Raw genomic sequence first — 26,533 nt, 5'->3', positions numbered from 1 at the left:
ACTTTTAGTTATCTGCGGCCTTATTTGCACGCCGGGCATGTCCTTATAGTACGATCTGCCCAAGGTCTTGGTCTTTTCTCATGGCAAAAGGACAGTAGAGAAGGGCAGTAACTGACCTTCATTGCCCTCAAGTCCAAATATACCAGAACTGAGGTTGATTTGGCCACACCACCTGTAGGAAAATCATCTGACAGCTACTGGCCTCTTTCCTGCTCTTTACCGTTCTGCCTATTTTTAAGTAAAAGAGGCAGAAACAAAGCAGAAAGGTGTCAGCAAGTGGGAAGAGATCACTATTTGATCACACAATCAAGTCTAGCAAGATGTGTACACCAATAGCTTGATGCTAATCATTGTTTTAGTTTCAGCTCTCTTAAATTCTCTAAACATATTTACCATAATATAAATATATGTATTTTGCATAGCAAACATTATCATAACAGAAAAACTCTCTCTCAACTGGGTTTCTGCTCATTTCCTACCCATAACTCTCTAACTTTGGCCAACACACGACTGCTGAAAGGTGCCCTTGGATGCACATTTCCTGCATTAGCTGGTTTTGTTACTGTCGAGGATGGCTTTGGTCTTGCAGCTGTAAAGCACGAGGGAAAAACGATCAGCCTTGTGCAATCAAAGCGAGGGTTAGTTGTGCGTTATATTCCCCCCCTAAAAATCACCTTCTCTTGGTCCGGACGAAGGCAGATGGTAAGGCTTGGCTCTCTCTACAGCCAGCTGCCTCTGACCTCTAGGAAGGGTCTTGCCGTGCTGGGCCGAGAGAGAATTTCTGGCAACTGCTCTCTGTCTCCAGCGAGGAGCACGATCATTCTGGTGAACAAAAAGCGTAAAGCAAGAAGTTTCACCCTGTATATTTAGCCAAGTGGAAGGAAGACTAGAATAATAGCAGAACCTACAACTTTAAGGTAAAACCATGCCGGCACCCTGCAGAACCTCATTCTGACACACTTGTCAGCACCCACAAGTTTCACGTGGCTGACAAAACAGCAGCCTTTCCCTTGTTTTTCCTGAAACGCCACTGCCCCAGGTGACTGAATCTCCAGGGCAGCGGCGGGTTACGTTGGACAAGAGGAAGTGAGGATTAAAATGAGGAAGAGAAAGCTGCCTACACACCCCTTCCCCCTGGATGGAAGCTTTCAAATGCAGGACCTCAACCTTCCAGAACCACCCCATAAGTTTGCTTCCCTGGAGAACTATGGTTCCGGAAAGCAGCACATGGATCACAGAACCGCAACAGAAGTTCCCATAACACAGAATTTGATATGGCTACTTTGAGATACAGAAGTTAGGTAAGAATTTCTGTCCAAAAAGTGGTAAAATGAAAGCTGTGGAATTGCAGACCTCACGCTATAACTTGAGGAAATAATAAAAACATCAACCCATGATGCAAATGTTGCCTGTGGGTTGGCACCCAGAGCTGCGTGTGAGATACAGGAGATGACATAAACCACACTCTTCATTCCACAGTGACCCAAACAACTTCCAATCATCTGAACCCTACATAACGTACGTCCCTGAATAACTGAATGGTAAGAGTGGCTGACAGGAGATACTTATTTAATCCTTAGACACAAACAAACTGTTCGAAGTGGAGTCAACAACAGCCTGGAACACAGAATTTCCAACTGCACGGGGTAGCTCTGGAGTAGTGACACATTCTGTTCAACTTTTAGGTTCAGCTGTAACGTAAGGTGCAGAGGCTTATTGCAAGTATTTCAAAGAAGGGTGTGATAAAGAAAGCAGGATTCTTACTGAGCGCTGTTAAACCGGTCAGTAACCCCTGAGAGAAACTGGCACACTTGGCAGGACTTTTACGCTTACCATGAGATGAACGTTCATCGCCTGGTTCAGCCGTGCTGCTGCCATACAGTTGGCACGCTGCAGATGCCGGGCTAAAAGAATTTCATGAATCCGTAAAAATTTCTCCAAACACTTCTATGAGAAATAACACATTTTAAAACATATATGATGACCCTGCCTCTTCTCTTGGCAAAGAAGGGATTCAGATTTTCCTCTTGCCCACACTTACTTGTTCAGAGTCTGTGAAAGGCAGCCTCAGGAAGTCTCCCACTAGTCCCATCTCCCGACAGATGTCATACATGTCTTTTAATAGCTCTTCCTCCTTTAACTGAGCGGCGTCTTCCTGCAGCAGAGCCCAAGCCTCCGCCATGCACCTGTAGTTAATTTTTTGAGATGTAAAGGTGTATTAATAGTATAACTAAAAAGATGCCCCACAGTTATTGTGCTCAAAGTTTAAAGGAAATTTAGGGGATTGTGATTTCTAGTGTTTGTTCTCCACCTTTCACAGTATTTCAATGCCAAAATGGTGGCAGATATTTCTTTACCTATTGGACAACAGCACAGTGAGGAAAAGTCGCTCTTCACAACTGCTTGCGAATGGTGGCTTCATCACCTGCATGTATCTGAGGGCTCGCCCATGCTCTCCTTGGCACATGAGGGACCGAAGAATTCTCACGTGTTGCCACGACACAGGTTTGGTTGTAGCTGGGTGAAAGAGCAGGGCCAGGGAATTCTGCAGAAGGTGGAGATCAGGTTTACTAAGATCACAGAATCCCAGGTTGGAAGGGACCTCAGCAATCATCTAGTCCAACCTATCTGGGAAGAGCCCAGTCTAGACAAGATGGCCCAGCACCCTGTCCAGACAACTCTTGACGGTGTCCAACGTGGCCAAGTCAACCACGTCCCTGGGGAGATTATTCCAACGGTGACTGTCCTCAGTGTGAAAAATTTCCCTCTGGTGGCCAGTCGGAATCTCCCCAAGAGCAACCTGTGTCCATCCCCCTTGTCCTCTCTATGGGACTCCGTGTAAAAAGGGAGTCTCCACCTTCTTTGTAGCTACCCCCTAAGTCCTGGTACATGGGGATGAGATCCCCTCTGAGCCTCCTTTTCTCAAGGCTGAACAAACCCAGCTCTCCCAGCCCATCCTCGTATGGCAGCTTCCCAGTCCTCTGATCATCCTGGTGGCCCCTCTCTGGGCCCCTTCCAGCCTGGCCACAGCCTGTTTGTATAGAGGGGATCAGACTGGACACACAAGCACACAACAAAACTGTTCAAAAGTTTCTTCAGTAAGGGTGAATGTCCCTGATACCGGACAGGTAAATATACATTCTTTACTATTTGCAGGAAAAAAAAATCAGTTAGCCATACAGAAAAAAACCAGAGTCTTTTAAAAGGAGTGATTCACACTCGGCTAGGGTAACCAAATCCCCATAGGCAAACATCACTTCTTATAAATACAAGTTATTCTCCCAGACAGGTTGTATTAAAATTGTGACAGGCAAAGAGCAACCTTCAGCATCAGAAGGAACATGAATTAGATTGAAGAGTCACTTTTGCGGTCTTCTGTCTCAAATCTTGCTGCCAGGATGGTCATTTGACTATTTAAAGTACCCAAACCACTGCTTTTGAGAAAGCGCTCGACTGCTCTGCTGAGAACAACCTGAACAGACGGCTTTGGCAATTCACATCTCAAGCATTATTAACGCTGACTTCTTCATTGTCTTAATCCATTTCCTCTCATCGTAATTAAAACCAAACTGCAGATCATCACGTATTGCTGAAGGTGCTGCTGAAGCAGGATTACAAAAGAAGCTTCCCATGTTTTATCACCTGTTATTAGCTAAGCACCAGGGTTTTAAAGTCATTTGCTAGATCATAGCCTTGCACTACAACGTATGCCTAACTAAACTGTCACATGCTTACTTCATAGTCCTTGTGGTCTAGAAGCCAAAATCCTTGGATAAGCTTAACAAGGCCCGAAGGGATGGCAAAGGCAGCTGCGAAGGAGTCGACGGAAGTTTCTGTTTTGTTCGGAAAGGAATGTATGATGTCCAGCAGCAAGTAAATTGTCTGATATCAAGTATCTAATTAAGGCTGATAAATTTGCAAGACCAACAATTTATCACATGAAATAATATTATTCCTATGATTAATATAATAGGAATAAATAATAAAAGGAAATAAGTATATCATAGTGGTAGGACGCAGAAAATACTCTTGTATTAGTCTTGCCGTTTTATGCTGTTGCAACCTGAAGATAGTCAGGCCCTAACAACAAAATTGCATTCTGAATAAATAACCAGAAAGACAGACTCTCTGATTTCTCTAAGGCATTCAGAAAGGTTGCCTTTCGATATTTAAACAGTTTCGTTGGAAACTCAGGCTCCCTCTTTAGTCACTGGAGCCACCAGCTAGACATTCAAAACACGAGAACGGCCAATGCTTGATTATTAAAGCAAACAAATTCTACAGTTGGTTTCTTCCCTCCTTTCCAGCGTATATAAAACAAGTGAAATTAGGGTGTCCTTACAGCACAGCTTAGCTCTGAATGATTAAAACTGGATTTAAACCAGTATGTGGATCACTCATCGGCAGTGTCACTTTCTCTTTCTGACAGCTGGTTTGGGGGGTCTATTCTCATCAGAGAGCTCCGGGGTGCAACAGCTTTAAAGCCCCTGCTCTCTAGGCTCCCCTCTCGGCTCAGGCAACAAACAACCAAAGCAACACAGTGTATTTCGGCAGCTTAAAAATTCAGTTTCTGCCCAATGGCTTTTCCCTTCTCTCTCTCTATTATTCTGTGTGCCTGCACTTGTAACAGCACAAAAGCAAGCCCTCTTAGCTGTGCTGGAAAATGGATGATTTCAGCAAAATCAGGTCCTGGTAAACCGCTGTCAGAAATCCTTTTGCTCTGAAGCAGCACATTCTAGTGCATCGCTTGAGGAAGCAGCTGTTTGCTACAGCTATGGGTGCTTCAAAAATGAAAAACAGTTTACATTTTGAGAAAATCTAGGGGAGCTTTCTACCTTTAACATTGCTTAGTAGACCTGTTTTCTCACATCAGAAAAGACTTTGCAACAAAACATTTTAAAAATTCCTAAAAAATCCACAGTACAAAGAAATCAAACAATGCTTCTGTCTGCGACTTAATTCTTAACTACACGTGTTCATCCGCAGTGTGTTTGAAGCACAAATTAGAAAATGCATCGAACACGTAGGTGACAGACATTTCAGACCCCTGATGCGCGTATACTGGAGGTGTAACAGAAATAACTCCAAGGGATACGATTGCATGTTTGTGGCTTTCTTCAACACCTTCTAGCAAATAGAGCTCCAGCAGTGCCTGGAATGAAAAGGTAGAAGCTTTTTAAAACTCCTCTCTTTGAGAAATCATTGGCTTTGGGGGAGGGCTGGGCTGGGGCTGGGGTTTGTTGTGGCTGTTGTTGTTGCCTTCAGCGAACACAACACTCACCCGTAAACTAGGAGGTGGGTATTTCCCCGTTCCTCCTTCATCTCTCTGCCACAACTTCTCAACTCGGTCTCCTAACTGGGAAACCATGCCATCGACCATCAGGCAGTCAGAGTCCCATTTTCTTCTGGAACAAAACCTAGCGAGGATTTGCACAGAGGAAAACACTAATTCTGGCCTCTCAGTGTCACAGATTTCCTCCAGCCAAAACAAACCCAGCTAAAGCTCCCACGACTCCAAGAAAGGAACAAACAGACAAAGGCATGATCGTGACTTGAAATAGACTGGAAAGAAATTTCGGAGTCAGGTGAAAGGTGCTCATTAGATCCTAGTGAATTATTAAAGGAGCTCCAAATAGGAATCCAAAAAGCTCCCTTATTAAGGGGAAAGTTGCAGCGACCTTTTAGTTTTCAGGTTTTCTTTTGTGCCGCATTACTTGTAATACAAGGGCAGTGTGAGCAAAGCTAACCCAAACCCCACGCCTCCAGTGGGAGCGTTCCCACACACAGCGGTGAGACCACAGCACGGAAATGTCAGGCTTTGGTCTCAGCACCTCGCTTTTGTTACTGAAAAACAGTCACGGTCAGAAAGCTGAGCCCACAGCTGAATTCTGGTATCACCTGAAGCAGCACGTTTGTGCCTCTGCACATGCCATCACAGTGATGGAGGGCTGGCCTGTTAAACACGGCATTGCTCAGAAGCCCATCGCAGGCTCCTGCGGGCTGCGACGCCAGCCTTTCATTTCCCGAGGAGGACGAGCAGAAGCAGCACGCTGGAGGTGGTGCTTCTAAGGAGCCCGTGAGCCTGTACGAGAGTTACCTGAGAAGGACGCGCAGGAAGAGGAGCTTGAAAGCCAACGCCTGACATAGAGCAGCTTCCACCTGGGCTCCTCCTGCTGCACCTTGCTCACGGTGCCACGGCCACGGCTACTTGAGGACTTTCTTTAGGTTACAGAACAGTTGCCAAAGAAAAATCTGTTCTCACCTAACCCAAGGCACATCACCATTATGCTCGTGAGCCAGCCCAGGAAAGGGAGTTCCCGTGAGGAAGGCACTTTTATCCAGTAGCCAGGAGCGCGCTGGCTGTGCCAGCTGCATGTGACTCTGCCCATCTCCTTCAATGACACCGCAGTGCTTGGGAGTAGGAGATTTGGGCCAATCCCCTTATCGCCATCTATCACTGGTCATTGAGAGAGATTATTTTTCCTTTGTTTTTTGGTTTTTTTTTCCTAAAACATGCTTTCTTCTGTGTCCAGAACAATTGCTCTGCAAAGGCCGTGCCTTGCTGACCTGGCCGTGACTGATCCTGTCCTCACCACACGACCTTTTCCAGTGGTAACAAATGACACAGAATTGCCAGTGAATTACGTGCACGTCAAAACAATGATGACACCAACAAAGGGCACTAAGCAGAGGTATATATCAACATTTCAACACAGGAAAGGAACCTCTCTGTTCAGCAGGACACACGCATCACTCCAGTCAAGAGTGTTGCCAGCAAACGCATGAAGCATAGCAAATACAGCTGCTGATGGAAAAGCCACTTGCTGCCGCTTCTGAATTTGCAGCGGAACTGCTCTAGAGCTTTCCTGCACGTCCTACCTTGATAAACACTCCAGTTTCTGTCGATGACCAGCGTAGTAGCTCCGAATCAGAGGATAATTGTAGAAAGGTCTAGAGAAACGCATCTCATCACCTACAGGCAATAAATAAGAAGTAAGTTAAAGAAGTCATATCACATTTTCAACCTACAGTTTTTGACTAAAAAGACAGAAGAACACACAAGCTGAGCATCAAAAGCACAGGCCAGCCTCCGACTTTGAAAGAAGCCCATCCTCCTTCTGCCTTTGCTAAAAGAGACCTACGACACAGGAGTCAATTCCTCCTTGTCCTAAGTGCCATTTCAAGCTTACAGGTGATGTAGCATCCAGAACATGTAGTGTCAGCTGAAGTTCACTCTAAAAAAAAACCCCAGTTCTCAAAGGGAATGGGTTTTTAAACATGTCATGTGAACATGCGTAAGACAGTTAAGGCTGACAATAGGGTTTATAACCCATCCAAATGATGAACTATTTCCAAGGTGTATTTTTTTCCTCAAACAATCCGTAAAAAGTTCAAAACACGCACGTCAGGCTTTTACTGTAAAATCAAGCATTCCCGTGTTGGTGCTTTAGGAGTTACTTATTTACAATCCCAAGGATTTCAAGCTGTGGGCACGAGCAACTCCTTCACTCAGAGGCTTAGTGCTGTTTCTGAGAAACACCCCGGAAAGAAACTGCTTCCATCATTCTACACGACGGAGTTGAAAAAACAGTGAAATCTCAATTTCAGCAGCAGAACTTCAGCATCTGCTGTCACTGAACCGGCATGACTTGGTATTGATGAAGCCTTGACAAAACCATGGGGAAGCACGTGTTCATAGGAAGCACCGACTGCTACAGATGCGTGACAGTTTAGGCTTACCTGAGCCCTCTGGCAGGAGACGGGACCCACAGAACCAGAGGACCACTCGTGCATACAAAGCTGCGAGGCTGGTCACCGCCAGCTTATTTGTCAAGTCTGCAAAACATGAAAAGAAGCTTAAGAGGACTGTTGGTGTGCAATTTCTTTTGTTTTTTTATAAAAGTCCCCTCATTGCACTAAAGAGAAAGTAGAAAAATAACACGGTAGGAATCTTTGCCTGTGCATTTTTCACTCCGTATCACTTCCTTAACTGAAGAAAAAGCCCACAATCACAAGCAACCCCTACAAAGAAGAAGATTCATTAAAGGTTTAATAAAAAAAAGTGAAGTCGGAACTACTAAATCCACTCATGGATAAGGCACCTGTTCTTCACGTAGCAGAGAGGTTTACTCTAGCAAAGGGATTTTCTCTTTTCTCCTCAATATGCCAGGAACAAGTTCTAATAGAAACAGCTACAGAAACTCATGCAACTCACTTCACATGTTACTCATTTAGGCTTCCTCTCTGATTTTAGTAATTTCCAGCCCAATATTTGCATGCAATTACGCACTGCTAGCTGACAATCAAAGGGAGTATTTGTCACAGTGCCACATCCCGTTGCTATAATTTCAAGCTGGGTGCTTGCACAGCTCCTTGCTGAACGCAGCCTCCCCACCCACTCGCACGAGCTCCCCAACAAACTCGTGCCCTGAACTCAACGCGCGTTAAGTGGCAGCCCCAACCCCTCCCATTTAAGCCCCTTCTCCCCGCTACATTTGACTTTCTGCCAATCAGCAAAACCAACAACAGCTCCTCTTTCCACAATTACAGCCCCAGCATCGTTCCAAATCTTCATAAGACACACCAGAGAGTTAGAAATACTGTGACAAACCTTTTCCAGCGAGCTCTTGTGCCTCTGTTAGAAAACAGTTTAAGACTGTGCTAAGGTTGCTCAAAAGCAACTGGCGGTGCTGCAGAGCCTGTAACCTCTCCGGGTCAGTGGAGCTGCAGGAGCCGTCAAACAGCGCAACACCTTTTCAAGAACAAGTATGAAATCGTTAGCCTACAGAGCCATTTCAGAGTTTCAAAGTGCACTTCCAGATCTGCGGGCAAGACCATCTACCAGCAGATCACTGAATAAGCTCAAATGGAAAGACTGATTCTAGGTTTGCAGCATGGCTGTACTAGTACTCACAGATTTGCTCAAATGCGCCTTTTGTATAGATCACTCGGCTCCACGTCCAGTCAAGGGCCAACTCTAAATTAGCAGCAGAACTTGGCTGCTCTTTAAAAAGAGAGAACAAAAAAGAAATGAATCAAGAATTCCAAACGAAGAAACCATGCAACATAAAAACCACATAACAAGTCTTACCTTTAGATGTCCAAAGCTTAATGCAGCCAGTCAGAAGCCCTACAGAACCTGTCTGGGCAGCAGCTGACAAGACCGCCTCTAACTGCTCCTCCTAAAAGTAACAGGCAAAATCAAAGGAGAATCCTACCTGCTTTCAACATCCAAACCACCAACAGTAAGTGCTTGTTTCTAACTCTACACTCAGGCATCACAGGCTGGGCTGCTTGTTGCTTTGAGGAGCACATGGAATTTTCCCCATGACATGACAACTTCCCAAAGGCTAATTCTAATCTTTATTTGCATGCCTCTGCATTATCCTCTCAATTTACTGCGTTCCAATTAACTATTCCCAGCAACGTGCCCTGCTTATACCCATGGCACATGGGGTGCAGAGAAGTTTGCCATCAGGAATGCGCGAAGGGGACAGAACAAACAGAACTCTGCAACGTTTGCATGGAAGCAGTGAAGCCAAGATCAAGCAGCTTTCCAGGCTATGAAGACATGAAGGAGTTACGACACCCCAAACATTAAGTTGTCATTTCCCAAAACGACAGAAAAGAAGTGAAACATTGATGTTCTAATAGGTTTCAGTTTTAGGCGCTTCAAACACTGTGTTCTAATGCCGTGGCAATCCTTCAGAAGGGCAAAGCACAGGCAGGCACAGACGTGCACTGTTAAGGAGTAGCTGAGTGCAGCTGGTGTTCTGATACTTCTTCCAGGTGAAATGATCATAGAAACATAGAATCATAGAATCCTTAAGGTTGGAAAAGCCCTCTAGGATCATTGAGTGCAACTGTCAACCCAACACTACCATGTCTCCTAAATCGTGCCCTCAAGTGCCACGTCTACATGTCTTTTCAATACCTCCAGGGATGGTGAGTCCCCCACCTCTCTGGGCAGCCTCTTCCAATGCCTGACCACCCTTGCAGTGAAGGCATTTTCCCTAATATCCAACCTAAACCTCCCCTGATGCAGCTTGAAGCCGTTTCCTCTCGTTCTATCGCTAGTGACCTGGGAGAAGAGACCAAGCCCCACCTCACAACAGCCTCCTGTCAGGCAGTTGCAGGGAGCGATAAGGTCTCCCCTCAGCCTCCTCTCCTCCAGGCCAAACAACCCCAGGTCCCTCAACCTCTCCTCATGAGACCTGTTCTCCAGACCCTTCCCCAGCTTTGGTGCCCTTCTTTGGACACGCGCCGGCAACGCTATGTCCTTCTTGTCCCGAGGGGCCCAAGACTGAGCCCTCAGCAAATTTTCCTTTTTAGGGCTTTTGCTTTTTGTTTGCTTGTTTCTTTGGCTTTTTAAGCACATTCAGAAGTATCTTTCCCTTCTAAATAAAATCATCACATTCAAAGCCATTTCTACACATTCGAATACACACATCAGATTTCCATCTTTTTCTGAAAACCAGTCTCAGACAAGGAAACACACCGAGTACAACTTACGGTGGCAAACAAAACCCCAAACCAAGCTTCTTGCCCCTAATTCTGAGATTTGTCTTACTCACATTCACAAGCAATTCCTGCTCAAATGCCTAACAAGCCTCTGAATGATCTAGTCTCAATTCAGCAAAGGGTATGACAAATTTCTGCATTTCCCAATTATTTCCAACGTGGAGCTGACATCAGATCACCCAATCTGAATGGAAGAGCCTACATCAGGCTTGCAAAAGAGACAGCCTATGGGCCAGGCCAACCTGCCAAGACGTTCATGTTAGCTACCACACTGTGCACAAGTGCTCTTTGCCCCAGCGCACCCCCACAGATCTGGTGAGGAATCCAGTAGAGAGGAAGATGAGGGCAGGGAAAGCCTGCTCTCCCCTTCCTACTAAGTGCTCCTCTGCCTGATGACTCGCTCGCTCAGCATTTCGCTTGGAGCCTGCCTGGGTGAAGATGGGTTCTTCATCACAAAGGCTGCATCTCTCAGGGAAATCCTTCAGAGGAGAGAGAAAGGTTGGTGCCCTGCAAATGGGAAACCTCTGAAGGAGGGGGGTGAAGTCACTGCGGTGGGATAAAGCAGAGAGAAGGTGGTGGGTGTCACGAGCTAAAGGTGACTGAGGTGTTGCAGCAACAAGAGGGCAGTCCCAGAGGAGTCAACTGGGCACCTGTAGCACAAGGCAAAGGCTACAGGGGTGAAGATCTGCTTTGAGAGGCTGCAGCAAAGCCGACCGATGAAGGGAAAATACAGGGAAGTCATCGGGTAGAGCTGCCAACAGCAATTGTTTGCTGCAGCTCACTGCCTTGGAAGCAAATGATCAGGTATAGTCCCGCAAGCAGATGTTCGCAGCTACTCGCATCCGAGTGAGACACCCCCGTCGTCAGGTCCTGCACGGAACCTAATGCTTTGAGAGACTGACGGGGGAGAAGGTTGTTCTGAGGGAACGATGCTTCCTTTTCTCCGTTCTGTCCTCTTTTCCAAGGTAATCAGGGATCAAAACCCGAACTCAGGACCACGCAGGCAGTTGCACTCATTGATGAGAGAGAAGGAACAGCTTTCCCCAACTTTCTCTTCCTGCTCCTAGAGCAGCACTCTCTTCCTTTCTAGACATTCAGGCCCTGATCGTGCTTCAACGGGAGACAACGGTGGGTTTACACTCCCAAGAGGGGACCTCAAACATTACATTTGATAAAACTGGTAGGGTACAATTGCAGTTACACGTGTGGATGGGCAGGAGGAGCATTAAATGGTCCCTGACACCGAAAGCAGCGCCATGGAAAGCTTAGGAAAGGTCCATCTCTTGACATTCTCAATAAAGACACAGTAAAAGCTCACCTCCTTCTGGAAGCCGCTGCACGTCACATGAACAACTCCAGAGCTCAGCAGGCACGTGCCATCTGCAGAGACAACGAACGTTGGACAACATTCCATACTCTCACCATGATGGTGGCACCAGTTTACATTTTTGTCACAGCAACCTCTGGAAAGGTACAACTGAGTACCCGTTCTCCTCATGACATCACTTACAGCCTTTTTTAGAAAAATAATGGCTGAGTGTAGAGATTTTACCTCCGGGGCTATCGAGGTGCTGCGCTTTGAGCTTCAGCCCAGAGTCATTTCATTTGATCACCAGCACCACCTCACGGGCTGCGTTACAGAAGCACCCAACTGCCAGACCCAGCCGCCTGTCAGGCAGGTGTCACAACAGCACACACTTGGTCAGTACAACGTCATCACAGTTGGGTGGGTGGGGGGTTGGGGTGTTTCGGTTTGGTTGGGTTTTTGCGTGACAAACAGTGAACAGGAGAACCAATAAATGGCATTTGAGCTCGTTTAAGCTTATCACTATTCAAAGCCGTGTAATACCTACCAAAATTATAGGTGCTTGGATGAAAACACAGCTCAGGTTGTGGATAAGAAGGAGGAACTCTCCAGCTTAGGCTGCGCTCCTGCACCACAACATCCAGAAGGAGGTTTGGAGCATTCGTGCTTGTTACAGCGTCCAGTGACCACAGTGCAAAATAGGGGCAGTCCTGAAGGGATTCTTCTGGCCTGAAAGAAAACAAGCGCAGAAGCTAAACGCCAACTTTCCAATGAATTATGGGGAGGGATACTGAAAACAGCTTCATAAAAACCTACCTTAGTGAGCCTGGCATTTGAGCCTGATACCAGCAGTCAAAGTCAAATACACCCAAATAAGTAGATGGTTTTCCCTGGCCGCGTGTATTCACTTGCCAGCTGAAGACTGAGACACTGGTGCCAGGAGATATGACTGGAAAAGGCAAGACATTGTTTCTTAGTGGGAGAAAATACAATCTATCTGACATTTTCAAAACATCACTTTCTATTTTGGATTCATTCTGTTACGTCACTCATGAAACGCAACACTTGACTAAGAAGAATTTTAACAATGTACACCATAGCATCACCTCTGTGATAGGTTTCAGTCATGCTGCCCCCCTTTGCGAGTTCAACCTGTATCCGTCCTAAGACAAATCCAATACAAAATTGTCAGGTAATCAAGTTTCCCATACAGTAAGAGTGCATCAAGATGGTTAGAAAAAACCAAAAACCAAAAACCAACCCACCACCCTAGGAAAACATACATTGCTGCTTTTAGAAAGCATACAAATTCTTGTCATATACACTTGATCACTCAGCTGGCATGATTAATTTCCAGATTCGACTCGATTACGAGTGTTACGAATAGCTCCTTTCCAGCACAGTCAGAATGAAAGAACACAATTATCACACAAAACAAACACCAAAATCCAACCCCAACAAACAGGAGATTGGAACAAAGAGTTTAACATCAAACATTGACCATGTTACACTCGGGTTCTCTCAAGAAGTGGCATGGTCTGTCGCCTCTGGGGAGAAGGCATTCTCCAGATGTGAGCAAAGTGGGGGGTGCATCCTTTACCCTGACAGAGCAGGGAACCAGGAGACAGGTCATTTGGCAAAATGGGTCTCTCTTCTCTGCTGAGTTCATCAGGGCTGCTCAGGGAGCCTCCCACGCTTTACTGTGTGTCATCGTGAGCTTCTGTGCCCTTTCACTTGTGTGAGCCGCTGAAACTGCCTTTGAAGATGTCAATTAGTTTCATAAATCAGAAGCCAGCTGCATTTCTAACCTCAACCCACATCCAACAGAAGCTCATGTGGGCCTACAACTTGAATAGTTTCTGGATAAAAGCTAATGAGGAGCCATCAGAAAAATGACAAGCATTTTTCCATGCCTCAGACTTCATGAAAAGGGGACCGAAAGGGCCTTTTTTGTTGGTTTTGGTTTGGGTTTTTTGGTGGGTGCGTGTGTTGGTTGTTTTTGACAAAGTTTTAGAAGGCCCTCTCCTCAGAATCGTGACACAAGTGGAGAAAATCCAAAGGAGTTTTCATTAGATTTTGACACGCTGTTGTTAGAGGATGGCACCCCAAAAGAGGTGGAAGCTGCCTCTTCAGGACTAAGTCAAAGCTAATAAACACAAATAGCCTAGAAAGTCATGCCAGTGTCGTCTTTGTAACAAGCAGACATAAGTTAAGGCCAGTAAGAAGAGAGGGAAGGGCATTCACACACCCAAACAAAAGGCTGTGAAAGTTATCACTGCAGCCGGCTCAGAGATGTGCTCAGAGCATCACTGGATGTGCAAACCCAGAGATGCACATCTCATTATTGCAAGGTAATGAAAGACACCAGAGGAGTTTTAACTGTCGGTCTGGACGAGGGAAGCCAGAAGCTATTGCTTTAAGAGCTTGTAGGTGTAGGAACCTATTAGACACAGAGAGGGCAAAGTGCACAGGCAGATCATAGACTCGTAGAATCATTTAGGTAGGAAAAGGCCCTTAAGATCATCGAGCCCAACTGTAAACCTCATACTGCCAAGTCCACCACTAAACCCTGTCCCAAAGCGCCACGTCTGCACGTCTTTTAACTCCCTCCAGGGATGGTGACGCCACCACTTCCCTGGGCAGCCTGTTCCACTGCTTCGCAACCCTTTCTGTGAAGAAATTTTTCCTAAGATCCCAACTAAACCTTGTGCTCTAGACCCTTCACCAGCTTCGCTGCCCTTCTTTGGACACACTCAGCACCTCAGTGTCTTTCTCGTAGTGAGGGGCCCAAAACTGAACACAGGATTCGAGGTGCAGCCTCACCACTGCCGAGTAGAGGGGGACGATCACTGCCCTACTCCTGCTGGCCACACTATCTCTCATACAAGCCAGGATGCTGGTGGCCTTCCTGGCCACGCGGGCACACTGCCGGCTCATCCAGGTGGTTGGGGAAGGCATCAAACAGATCTGGCCCCAGGACCGAGCCCTGGGGAACAGCACTCCTGACCGGCCGCCAGCTGGATGCAGGTGCAGGCATAGGTTGGAAGAGGGGAAAAAAGAAAGTTGAGGGAACATTCCTAAGCAATGGAGGGGATGATCTTACTGTTCAAAGACGAGAGCAGGAGCAATAAAATGACTGACAAGCGTTATAGAGGTGACCCCACCATACATCGCTACAGCATGTCAGCAAGCATTGAAGGGAAAAATAGGGTTTATTTTAACAAGTCCCACAGAATTTCAGCACCCAGTTTTTCCTTTGAAATAAGCCCAAGAAGTTAGTTTATACAGAGACTTAAGACTTTCAGGCTGTGGGTACGGAACAGCATTCATTGCTTGGATGCCAAAACCATTTCGTTTAGAATCACCAAACACGGGCATCAGGAACAAACCTTCATCAACGCTGTCTTCTCTGTCAATGCAGTTGGGAAAGATTTCTACAGCCTGACAGCTGAGTAGTTTGGTCTTGCTGCCCTGCCCTCTCAAGGGAAAGGCTCCGCCCGCCAGATCCAACCTGTACTTTTCAACACAGGATGCCAAACGCTGCGGAAAAAATCACAGGCGAGAGAAAGGTCATTCTGAGAGAAAAGCAGACATTACACCTCAGTAGGAAAGAATGTCTATGTCTACTAGAACCTGCATATTGTACTGTATCTCTCCCAGGCACTTAATCTGACGGCAAAGAGAAACTACAGCTGACAAGCAAGAGAACTAAGTGTCAAACCGTAACGGGTAAGTTTGGCTGTAAAAGCTTTGCACATTTTCAAAACTGAGCATTTCCCTCACATTATTGGTTCTAAATGTGTTTTGCAGAATTCCCTGCACCATCCCGGTTTCTTCACAAACCTACGTACTTAGCTAGAAAGGGACATCTGAAATAATGCCATACATAGGCATGCAAAGCGCTTTGTTCCATGACTTGATCACAGAACTGATGAAGTTAGAGGAGTCACGGCCTTCCAGCAGCCAAAGCTCTCTTGCGAGGCATTATCTATAGGCACACACCGCTAGAGTGAAAGCCCATCCCCCGGGAGTAGCCATGAGAACTTCTTACTGAGTCACACTCTTCTCTCAAACCACGTCAGCTCCTGCCAGCTCCTCCTCTCACCTCCTCAGGGACTGATGGGTGAAATATGCCTCCCTTCCTTCACCAAGTGCAGCCAACAGCAAAACAACACAGCGGACATGGCATGCACGTGGGCAAGGCGTTTAGGATCACAAATCCCTACAGAGTCAGCAAACTACTTTGAGACCTACAGAAACTCCAGCAGGATTGTGTGGAACCTCTGAGACCACCATTTGCTAAGCAAGCATTGACTGAAATACTGTCTTTCCAAATACAGCACTTGGTCAAATGATCTACCCTACAACACATGGGCGTGTGGATTGTGGACAAAGAGCAGCTCTACAATTAAAAACCAACCAAACAAAACCAAAAGCTAAGCAGCTAAAAATCTCCAAAAACCTACCAGAAAATAAAAAAATTGATTGTACCTCATTCTACCCAAGTTTCCTAAAGTTTCAGAGCTCTAGAAGGAACTGGCATGAGCTGGCACGAGACAATCCATTCTCGTATGACCTGATATGTTACATTTAACTCACCTACTCTGAGAACAGGCAAGCTTTCTCTTAACCATTCTAGGAAATACTGCTAATAAATATCAAGGCTGTAGAGCACAGATCCTCTCCTACCGCACCTCAACAGGAAAGACATGCTCTGAATTAAGATTACTTTCCCATCAAAAAGATTTTGCAAGGGTTTCAGGCATAACACTGAATAAAATTATACGTTCTAAAAACGCGTCTTCTATCTGTTAGATAACAGAGAGGTAAGGCTACTTCACCTCTATTTTAAACACAACCTCTTTGGAGCCACTTCTAAAAATTTACATATACTTTTTTGACCAAATCAGACCACTCTTTACTGTATTTGCGTATTTTGCTGGCTTCAAGAGCAGAGTTCATAGGTAACGCAGCCAAAAAGTAGAAAGAGTTCTCTTTAGAGCTACTAAGTTTCAGGACCAGCACCGAAGAGACCCTGCAGGTGAGCGTCATGTGAAGTCCTGCTGACAGAGCTCAAAGGGAAAGCAAGAATTTAAACCTGAAGACCGGAACAGAATAAAGCTGTACGCCCGTGTTTTAAGGAAGGGAGACAGACAGAACCTTATTCAACTCTGCAGTTTGGTTAAACAGAGCTACTCAAAGCCCTGTCTTCTCTTCCTACATGCCATTCACTTGGTGTTTAAATGAAGAATCATTTTATTTGTAAAAGCTGCTGCCTCTTCAGGAACTGAACTTATACGGGCTCTTTGCAGACGGCCCTGGCTGGAACACACGACATGGCGGTATGAAATTGTACGACTTCTTTTCAAAAAGTATGGACAAAGGCCGTGCCCAGGAAGACTCAGCAAAAGATTCTTTCTTTTTAAGTCATCTCTGAATTGTCATGGTCAATATTCCCCCTGCCAACTTCACTGATGCTCCCTTAGGGAAAAGGACTCTTTCCAGCCTTTCACGGACGTGCACGTCTTACCTCATACATGACTTGTCCTGAAGCCAAGCGCCTCCTGTCTGCGAACGCTAACTGCAACAGATGTAAACTCACGGCATCGCCTTCACTGGAAAAGGTATAAATGATGACATTTGGTTACAAAGCTGCTTTATAGTCCTCGTTACCCTTTCCTTAGATCTAGGCTGAGGTTTCCTTAATAGCATTGTCTGGCTCAAAAGAAAAACAGCCCTTCCCAAAACCTGAGAATTGGTCACATTTAGCCACCAAACCACAAAGGAGGAAATTTGGACACTAACAGCTTCTGGGGCAAAGGCTACCCATACAATCTGGAAGCTTCAAGATGTTCTATGGAATAAAAATGGTTGGGAACAGTTCTTTGCATTGAAGAGCTCGCAATCAAAACTGCTTTACAGTCAAACTGATAAAGATTGCCACTCCATGAGCAGCCGAGCTGAGTAAATAGCTTGCTGATGCTGAAGGGGGCAGATCTTTCTCCCCTTCCCTTCCCACCAAAGCTCCAGTCCCTCCCCTGCACACACGGCACCTTCCACACCCTCGTTTCAGTCATTAGCCCAGCAGGAAACCACCGACTTGGCTGCTGAACACCTTCCCTGCCAGCCGAGCTGAGCTGGCTCACCAAGGCTCAGGCTGGCACCAGGGAACCGGCCATGCTGTCACCTCCTCCTTTAGGGGCAGCAGGCTGGTGGATCCGCACCTTTAGTGCTCTGGAGCTGCAGCCTCCACTGCGCTCCATGGTATCTTAACACCACGGTGTGAATATCAAGCAAACCATGAAGCAGTCATCAGGAAACAAAGGAAGCCATTTAAGAATGCCAGCACAGAAATAGAGCCACTGTCGCTTTGCTGCCTTTCAGCAGGGAGGAACTAGTAGGTCCCTCTTCATCCCTGTTACATCCTGTACAAATCGCACCGTCAGCTCCTTCCATACCGGAGAGAATCTCCTGCACGGCTAATTCAACAAAACAAATACACGTGGGTCAACTCTAGGTGAACAAATACTCAAAAAAAAAAAAGAAAAATCAGTGGCCGATAGTAAGCTTTTATTCACCTTTCTTGCGTCGACTGAACAGCCCACAAGTAGCAACAGTTGCGAGGATCATGCTCAGGCTCTTGAAAAGTAACGGCGCAGACAGGAATCCTTCCTCCTTCAAGCTGACAGTGGTGCCTGCAGGGTTAAAAAAACCAAAGAAAGCAGGTGAGCCTGGTGGCCCTGCCTGTTTGTAGAAGGGGAGAAGCATCTTCTGAGCAAAGAGCCCCTGACGTGCTTCTCCTCAAGGCACAGAAGGTCACACTCCCGTCTCAAACAAGGGAGTCACGGGAGCGACTGCTTTTGATGCAACAGCCACGAGGTGAGGAAATTACTGTCCCTCACGGGCAATAACCTGGCTTTATCTCCTCCTCTGCCTGCGGAGCAGGAACATGAAAGATTCCTTCAGCTGCCAGGCAAAAGATTCTTCCTACTCTTGTCGCCTGCTTCAATATTGAACTGAAAATGCAGCCTCTCTTCTGCACAAGCTGAAAACAGTGCCAAACACCAGTAGTGTCTTGTTTCTTTACTTGGACTATCTAAAGCGTTTCTCCTCCAGACTTCTGAACCTTCTTTGCACCTTCACAATCTATTCTTGCCACCTCACTATCCCTCCACTCTCTATTCATGCCGCCAATAGTTCCCGGTGAGTCACTGCAGATTTGCTTAAGTGAATCCCGATCTGAATTGGGTCAGATATTCCAGGGGGGATTGCTCTTTGGCAGAGCTGAAATCATCTCCCTAATTTCTCTGTTGCTTATCCCTTGACACGACCCTTATTCCACCTCCAAGTGTTCCAAGCAGACTTTCATTCCCATGCATCGCTGCCTTGGAATGGGTCAGTCCCCTCTTTTGGTCGAGGCTGAAATGTGGGAGAGAATGTCTTTTCAGCCACAGATCAGCTCTTGAGCTTTCATGTCTCACTCCTTTCAACCTGGACGCTTTAAAGAATATTATCACCACAATCCCATCATTAACATACTTCAGCCTTTCAATGGGTGCCCTCATTGCAGGAGCTGGTTCTGAGAAATAATGTCTACAATCTCTTTCATTGAAGCACACACAACTCCTGCTGTCACTGAATACTGCTGGTGGAACAAACTGCCTTATGGAAAGCAGCTCTCTCACGCCCTAACTGCTTGACAGAACCCAGAGAAGGGAGCTTTCCGCAGTTCCTCAGCCCACAGGCACAATAAGGAGAACAATCCCAGCCCGCTGGGGAGAAGGCGGCCCACTGAATCCAGGTATGGCTCAATGGTTACTTCAGAAGGGGATTCCTAAACACTCCAAGATTACACTCCACATTTCCCTCCCTGAAAAAGGGCTCTTTAAATTAACAGACTTCCTCCTCAAGCAGAGCCTTAAGAGCCCTGCACCTCCAGGCGTGACCAAGTGCAAAGGCCGACTTACTCCCGTTGCAGAGTTTTCATATTCCACAGTGACAGGGAGCCATCGGAAAAACCCACGGCGAGCTGGTTGCTTCTGCTGATGTAGCACAGGGTCGATATTGCTGTTCCTGAAGAACACTGTAACTGAAGGCAGAGATGTCTCCCTGCTCTAGTCACGGTTGCTCTTCCTTGTGAAACGCCAGCAGCAGCTCTAGTGACAACTGTTAGACCTGCACGCACAAAACCACACAATAAAGGAATGCGTTATGCCATTCAGGTTGCATTTGAAACACTGACGTGACAACATGTATGATCTAATTCTACCATCCCCGGCAAAATACCCATTGATGCAATACTTTGTCTGCTCTTCCCATTTTGTACGCATTCAGAGCACATAGGAACTCTCTGACTGGACAGGTATCCTCGCCCCTATTTCAAAACCAGGTGAAAGCGAAACCTCCATAGACAAATTCTTCCTGGGCTCTGCACATCAGGAGTTTGGGCCTCATGGTGAAGCTACTTGAAGTGACACCAGCTCCCGAGGCCACTCTTGTAAGAGCAAAAACAGCGTATGCAATCCGAGTACACCAAGTACAGGTTCCGTTTGGTCAAATGCAGGGATTTTGGTAAGGCATATTTACTTTAAAAAACAAGCCTAAACTTTGCCCCAAGTCAATGAACAGAAGCAGAAGAACATTCCCAGGAAATAGGGCACGTCCGACACACCTTCCTGTCAGGCAGCTGCACCGACTCGGATGGTCAAATTCCTACCCCTCACTGGCGAGAGTCACCGTGACAGAGGGACCCTGGTGGGAGGGGGTATTTGTAACCTTAGGAGGAGTATGAAGCCACTCCCATTTTTAATCCATTCAGGACTAGACGATGTCAAACCGCCACCTGTAATCAGCAGCCATACACGTCTGCACAGCAGTAGCTTCAAAGTGGGATGCGTGTTGGTGATTTAAAAGACACAAGTTTTCTTACTTTTCCGTTCAAGTTTAGAAACCGCAAGCTCACCCGATGGTTCATTCTCCCTCTGACTGCAAGAGAGATCATCCAAACCAAGGTCCACCACAAGCAGATGACCAACATCTGTCGCCACCGCTGCCACGCCACAAAACCCTTGCAGAGCCTGGTGCAGGTGCCAAGGCCTCACGCTGGCTCCTCCGGGGTTAGTTATGGGCTCTACAGCAGTTACCTACAGGAAAACTACAAGTTAGTATTTAAGCTCTTTGACAAGCTAAATAGAAATCACTCAAAAGTGAAGCCAGAACCAGCCCATCAGAAGCAAGAAAGTAAATACAGGGTTGTAAGACTTAAAAACACAGCATTGATCCCAATTATATCCAGACAAAACAAACAAACAAACCAACCCCCAAAAATGTCCGGTACAAAAATCCGTTACTGCCTTCCGTTTACTGGGTTTCCTGCAGGGATTTCGCTGAGCTCACTCCAACTGCAATGGTGCAATCTATTATCACAGCTTACCAAGTTCCATTTTCTACTTAGAAACCATTAACTCGAAGACAACACAGAAAATCCGTTAAATGCAAGAAACTTGACCGTATTTAAGGGACTGGAGTAAGAAAGACCAAACTCACTCTCGCTCTCCCACGGCCCCCAGCCCGTCAGCACTGGGATACAGCCCACGCCTTCTTTGCCAAACAGGTATTAGGGCAAATCTCGGCTCTCAGTCAGACGCGGCAGCGGCCAAGTTGCAGGGGAGACACACCGCTGCCACGGCAATGGAGTATTGTTACAGATAGTGGAAGGGAGATACCAGCTTAGGGAAAGTTACACCAGTCCTCATTTAGAATCAAAAGAGCAACCAGGGAAAGCAGAAAAGTTTTCAGTGCCGAAACAGCGGCAAAAAGCCCAGCAGCTGGTTCGCCAAAAGCCAGCTCCCGCTGAGGAGAAGCGCACGCTGCTCTGTAACACGCGGAGCCGCCTGCCAGCAGCTTTAGTACAAGGCCCTGATGAAGACAGACCTTTCAGCACCTGCAGCCCCTCCCAGGACAGCCCTGGCTGCTCCAGCAGAGACACCAGCACGTGAGGGCTCCTGCACTCAGGCTCCACAACAAAAGAACACGGGCTGCCCTTCAGCCTCCTTGCATAATGTCACACAGTGACACCAGGGAGCTTTACATCAACACCAACCTGTTACACGACAATGGAACAGAGCAGTGAGCACCACAAGGATTCCTTTTTTTATATATATTGGTTTTTCTCCCCAGAGGTGGGGAAAAATTGACCAAACCTCCAAGCCCCAAAGTTCTCTCCTCTCCCGTATCAAGCACTTGCTGTGACTGCGCTGCCTGGCAATCTGCTACAGAATTTACCTTTCCTTTGGGCCACAAGAATTCTACTCCTAGAAGTGCCCGCAGTAATTGACACAACTTTATATTGTTTCACACTTCCTGGAAATCAGATGAAATCTCCAATCTTCTCAGCTACTCAAAGCACCACCAAAAGTGCGTTGATTATTCGAATTCTTGCTGCTCCAAGCCTTGATGACTCTCAGGAGGAAAGCAGAAACACTGCACATATCGTGCTGCAGAATCAGCCAAAGTTCCCGTGTTGCTGTTAACTTTTTTTCTTTTAAGGTCTCGTTTTGTTGTTGTACAACTGGCCCCAAATCCACCTTTTCCACCTTTGCATACAGGTTCCCAGTTTTAACGCTTCAGTTTTCCCTGTAGAAGCTCCTGGAACTGCCTATTTTCCCACGGCACCAGGCACTGGCTTTGCACACTCTCCTACACTGCTGCCAGCTCATTCTGGGAACGAACGCAGAAATCCTGTCTCAGCTCCCTCACTCTGAAAGCTGCCCTTCTGCCTCACACAAACCAGGAAGAGTGGGGAAAATACCATTCCAGAGTTCTGAAACATGCAACCCTTATAAACCAATTTAATACCATTAATATTTTCAATTCGGGTTTGCTTTTACAAGTCTGAATGGCTGCACGTCTATGTCAGCACACAGCTTGCCTTTCCATCTCAAACGCTGAGATTTATCAGGACGATCGGCAAACCCACACAGCGGAGCACCAACCCAGCTCAGCTCGTTAGAAATCACCACCACACAAACGCTCGCTGCCAGCAATCACACTGTAGCGCTACAGACAAACAAACCCTGCCTGGATTCTAGCAAGTCAAACCCAATCACGCTCTGGAAAGCTGAGTAATACGGAAGTATTTATCTGTCGCAGATTCTAAGGTGGTAAAGATAGAGTGAACCTTGATGTTCCATTACCTTAAGGTGACTCTTGTCTACATTCAGATAAGGAGCCGAGGGGAAAGGACGTCATTTGAGTTTATGGGTTAGAGAAGGCAGGGAAAATTAGCAACATTACACCAGAGTATCCCACCGGCACAAGCACCATATGCAATAAGCAGAGGTTCAAGGGCTTCAGGCTGAAAGTCGGTCTGTAACCACCTGCCAGGTAACGCAGTGAAGCCTGTTTTTTCCCATCCTAAGTCAACAGAAAAATGTGCTTTGCTCTAAAGTCACCTGCTTGCTAGTCCCAGACTCCTGGGAATGTGCCGAAGTCAGCTACAGCACAGCCATGGAAGTCTGAGATATTTTAAAGACAGTATTTCTGACATAATGAACCATTCAGGACATGTATGTTACCAACACTTGAAAGGCAGGGTGAGGACGAGGTCTTTGTCACTCTGGCTAAAAAAAAAGGTAGTTTTCAAGGCTTTTTTGTCAAAGTGGAGAATTAGGTAACTACGTGCTCTACTGTAAAACCAGAAAACTTGTTTGACTCTCTCAGCAAACTCAAAGGATAACGGTACCGTTAACCCCACCATTTCACATCAAGGTGCTCTCGACTGGACACTCTGCAGTGACAGTATGATGACACAATAGAGAAAATGGACGTCCTAGCAAAGAGACGCTCCAAAGCTGCTCCTGAAACAGCGTTATGCAGCACCTGACAACGTTTCCCCCATTAAAAAGGACCTACCCTTCCTGGCAGAACTACTGCTGTAACCACGCTTGATGTTCCAAGGTCGTACAGGCAGAGAACACTTCCCTCTGCTTCTCTCAAGCCAACCAGCAGCCCCGTTCCCGTCTGCCAGGAAACCTCCTTCACCACGCGGATGGTGGGAGGCTGCTCACGGGCTCCACTGAAACGGTGTGCAGAGAGCCGCTCTCCCGTCACAGCGCTCACGACCTCCAGCTGAGGGCCACACGCCAGCCAGGCCAGCCCATCTCTCCCTGGAAGAAGAGAAAAGGCTGGCTAAAGCAAACTCCCAAGAGAGGGTTGAAAACAACAGGAAAATCACAATCACTGCCCCTTTGCTTCAACAGAAGTACCTCACAGAGCAAGAGAGGCTTACCCAATTCCGGTCGATTATTGAAAATCACCCACTGAATCCTCAACCAATGCATCGTAAAATGAACCACCTTATTATTTTGCATTTGGACTTGTCATTCCTGCACTGAAGAATTCTGGTTGTTTGGGATAAAGATTACAATAGATTGGTCTCTAGTCTTTATACCATATTCAGCTTGGTTTTGCTAGAAATCATCTAAATACATAGGAGAATACAACTCCTAAAGCATATACTTCAAATATGGCAAAATCTCAGCCAATTCTTTTCTAGTTTACTAACTTTGCTCGACACACGCCTACTTTGGGCAGGGATTTGGACTTCAACAAGGAATTACCTTAAAATGGGCACTGCGGGAGCCAATTTCAACTTTTACACACGCTGATCACAGAGAGGTTAGCACATTTAGTTTCACTGAACTACTTCCAACACAAAGGGAGTATTAACTCAACTACTGCACTTACAGTCACACAGAGAGATCCTACATGGTCTTCACAGGCGCCCGGACACCCAGGCAGGCCCCCAGCGCTACCTTCAGATCACCGACAAAGTCAGCTACCTCATCTGCTCAGCCGCTCTCAGCAGCTCTCCCGGGACACTCCTCTGCGTCCCATTAAATACTCTGCAAACCTGGCTGCAGCGCCTAACAGGGCTTTCCTCTTCCTTCTGTTTTTAGTCAGGCTAGGAAAGAAAAAGCAGGGGGGGTTGCCTCTCTAACACTGTGGAAGAACTAGTTCTGCACGGGATGTTATGATGGTACAAATAAATACAGCCCAAAACCACACCAGGACTTTTTTGAAAACTGCCTTTCCTTCAATTAGAAGTTGAGGAGGGCTCACTGACTTGCCCGTGTTATTTTAATAGCTCAAGACTGGCGCAGGCTGTTGTCCTTTCGAAGTTTAACTCTACTAATGTTTTAATGTTAACATTTTTCATCATTTTGTCATAGTTCATCCTTTCTGTTCTCTCAAAACCTGACGCACCTGAGCAGCACCAACCTGACACAGCTGATACTGTGACCCCGTGCCTCAGGTCACCTCCAGGCAGTAACAACTTCACAGCAAGACCCAATTTCAAGGAAAAGGCTCACCTCTGGAAAACCGCCCACGCAGCACAGAACCTCGGGTGAGCTCATCTTCCCCAAGAGCCTGAATGGTCACCTCGGGAAACTGCAGCAGGCTGCTCGTTACCTGAGCCGCGAGGTCTCGCATTCTTCACTGTGAATAGAGAAAAAAATGCAAAAAGAGGCTCCTGACAGCCATCGACATTTTTGAGATTGACAGAACTTTCATCCCTTTGCCGTGAATAATCTCCCGTCCACCTCCTGCGGCTCTTTTCCTTAACAAAAGGGCACTCAGGACAGGTTTGGATCTCACAGCAGAGCAAAAGGAGAATCCTTTGCTTTTCTGATGCCTACGAGATCACCAACAAAAAGGGACGCAGGGGTATTGACAGGATAAACAACACGGGGAAAAAGCCCAAGACACTGGAGTCAAGTCAAGCAACGCGGCACGAGTCAGAGACCGAGTTTTGCATTAAAAAGCTCCAGAAAATAAATAAGAAAGAAGAAGTTGAGAAATTACATGTTTGAGCAGAATCACATCCAGCCAAGTCAGTGTTCTGGGATGTCACCGTTGACTGACATGTAGTACATGAAAGTCAGATTCAAAGGCCAACAATGTTACGGGCTTACTGAAGGAAAAGCTAAAGATACGGTCAGTCGCAGCTGAAGACGTGATGTCACAAACCAGGTTCACTTCAGTGCCACCAAAAGAGAGGCCTTGCTGCTGCCCCCCTCTCTCCATCTGCTCCTTCCTTCTGCTCCTGTATCCCTGTGCCTTCCCTTGCCCTGACCTGCACACGTTTTAGAGCTCCTTAGGAGCCACATTAACTCCCCAAGCAGACAGGGAACGCACCCACAAGAGCAGAGAGATTTCCACCAGCTTAGAGAGTGAAACGGGGTTGCAGAGAGAGCCAGCAAGCATAAAAGCTGGCACAAGGAAGGAGGCAGGACACTGCACCGGGGAGAAGGAGAGGGGATTTGCCCATCTCCATTCTGTGGCCGTAAGCCGTCCTGCTAGCTCATGCACGTGTGAAACCACACACTCACTTTGCAAGGAGAGCTGCAAGAAACCCCTTCGCTTTTAGAAAGGGCAGCACCCAAGGCACTCTCAGTCAACTCTGGACTCCCTCGTGCACGTAGAGGCTCACTCTCGCACGGAGGGAGGCTGAGGCTGACGGGCGTTATTCTTTCACTCAGCCAGATGTGGAAGCTAAAGTGATCTCAGGGAAGCGTTAGTTACTTGGTGGTCAGAGAAGGGACACCATTGCCTGACACTGCTCAGGTCACATTGTCTAAGGAAAGAGGACAAAGAGTGGGAAGAAGCCAAAGAAGAAGAAATGGAAGAAAAACTATGCTCTGT

At 46.7% G+C, this 26,533-nt stretch overlaps 1 protein-coding gene across 1 annotated transcript; it reads right to left on the bottom strand.

Annotated features, from left to right (window-relative positions):
* Positions 1 to 281: 281 nt before the first annotated feature.
* LOC142051112 (protein ELYS-like) lies at positions 282 to 25,683 on the bottom strand. The gene is made up of 24 exons (XM_075080298.1): positions 25,201 to 25,683; positions 23,741 to 23,994; positions 20,790 to 20,970; positions 19,795 to 20,002; positions 18,406 to 18,522; positions 17,358 to 17,442; positions 15,217 to 15,367; positions 12,644 to 12,776; positions 12,375 to 12,556; positions 11,810 to 11,901; positions 9,092 to 9,182; positions 8,915 to 9,004; positions 8,608 to 8,752; positions 8,103 to 8,107; positions 7,741 to 7,836; positions 6,880 to 6,973; positions 5,282 to 5,405; positions 5,096 to 5,152; positions 3,736 to 3,882; positions 2,358 to 2,545; positions 2,042 to 2,186; positions 1,834 to 1,947; positions 675 to 822; positions 282 to 589 (listed from the first exon to the last, which is right to left on the bottom strand). The coding sequence occupies exons 1-24, from the start codon at positions 25,319 to 25,321 to the stop codon at positions 453 to 455; spliced, it is 3,105 nt and encodes a 1,034-aa protein (XP_074936399.1). The 5' UTR covers positions 25,322 to 25,683; the 3' UTR covers positions 282 to 452.
* Between the last annotated feature and the right edge of the window lie 850 nt (positions 25,684 to 26,533).

This window comes from Phalacrocorax aristotelis, unplaced genomic scaffold (genome assembly GCF_949628215.1).
Source record: "Phalacrocorax aristotelis unplaced genomic scaffold, bGulAri2.1 scaffold_81, whole genome shotgun sequence".
NCBI classification, from domain to species: Eukaryota; Metazoa; Chordata; class Aves; order Suliformes; family Phalacrocoracidae; genus Phalacrocorax; species Phalacrocorax aristotelis.
This window is presented reverse-complemented; position numbering and strand designations above follow the sequence as displayed.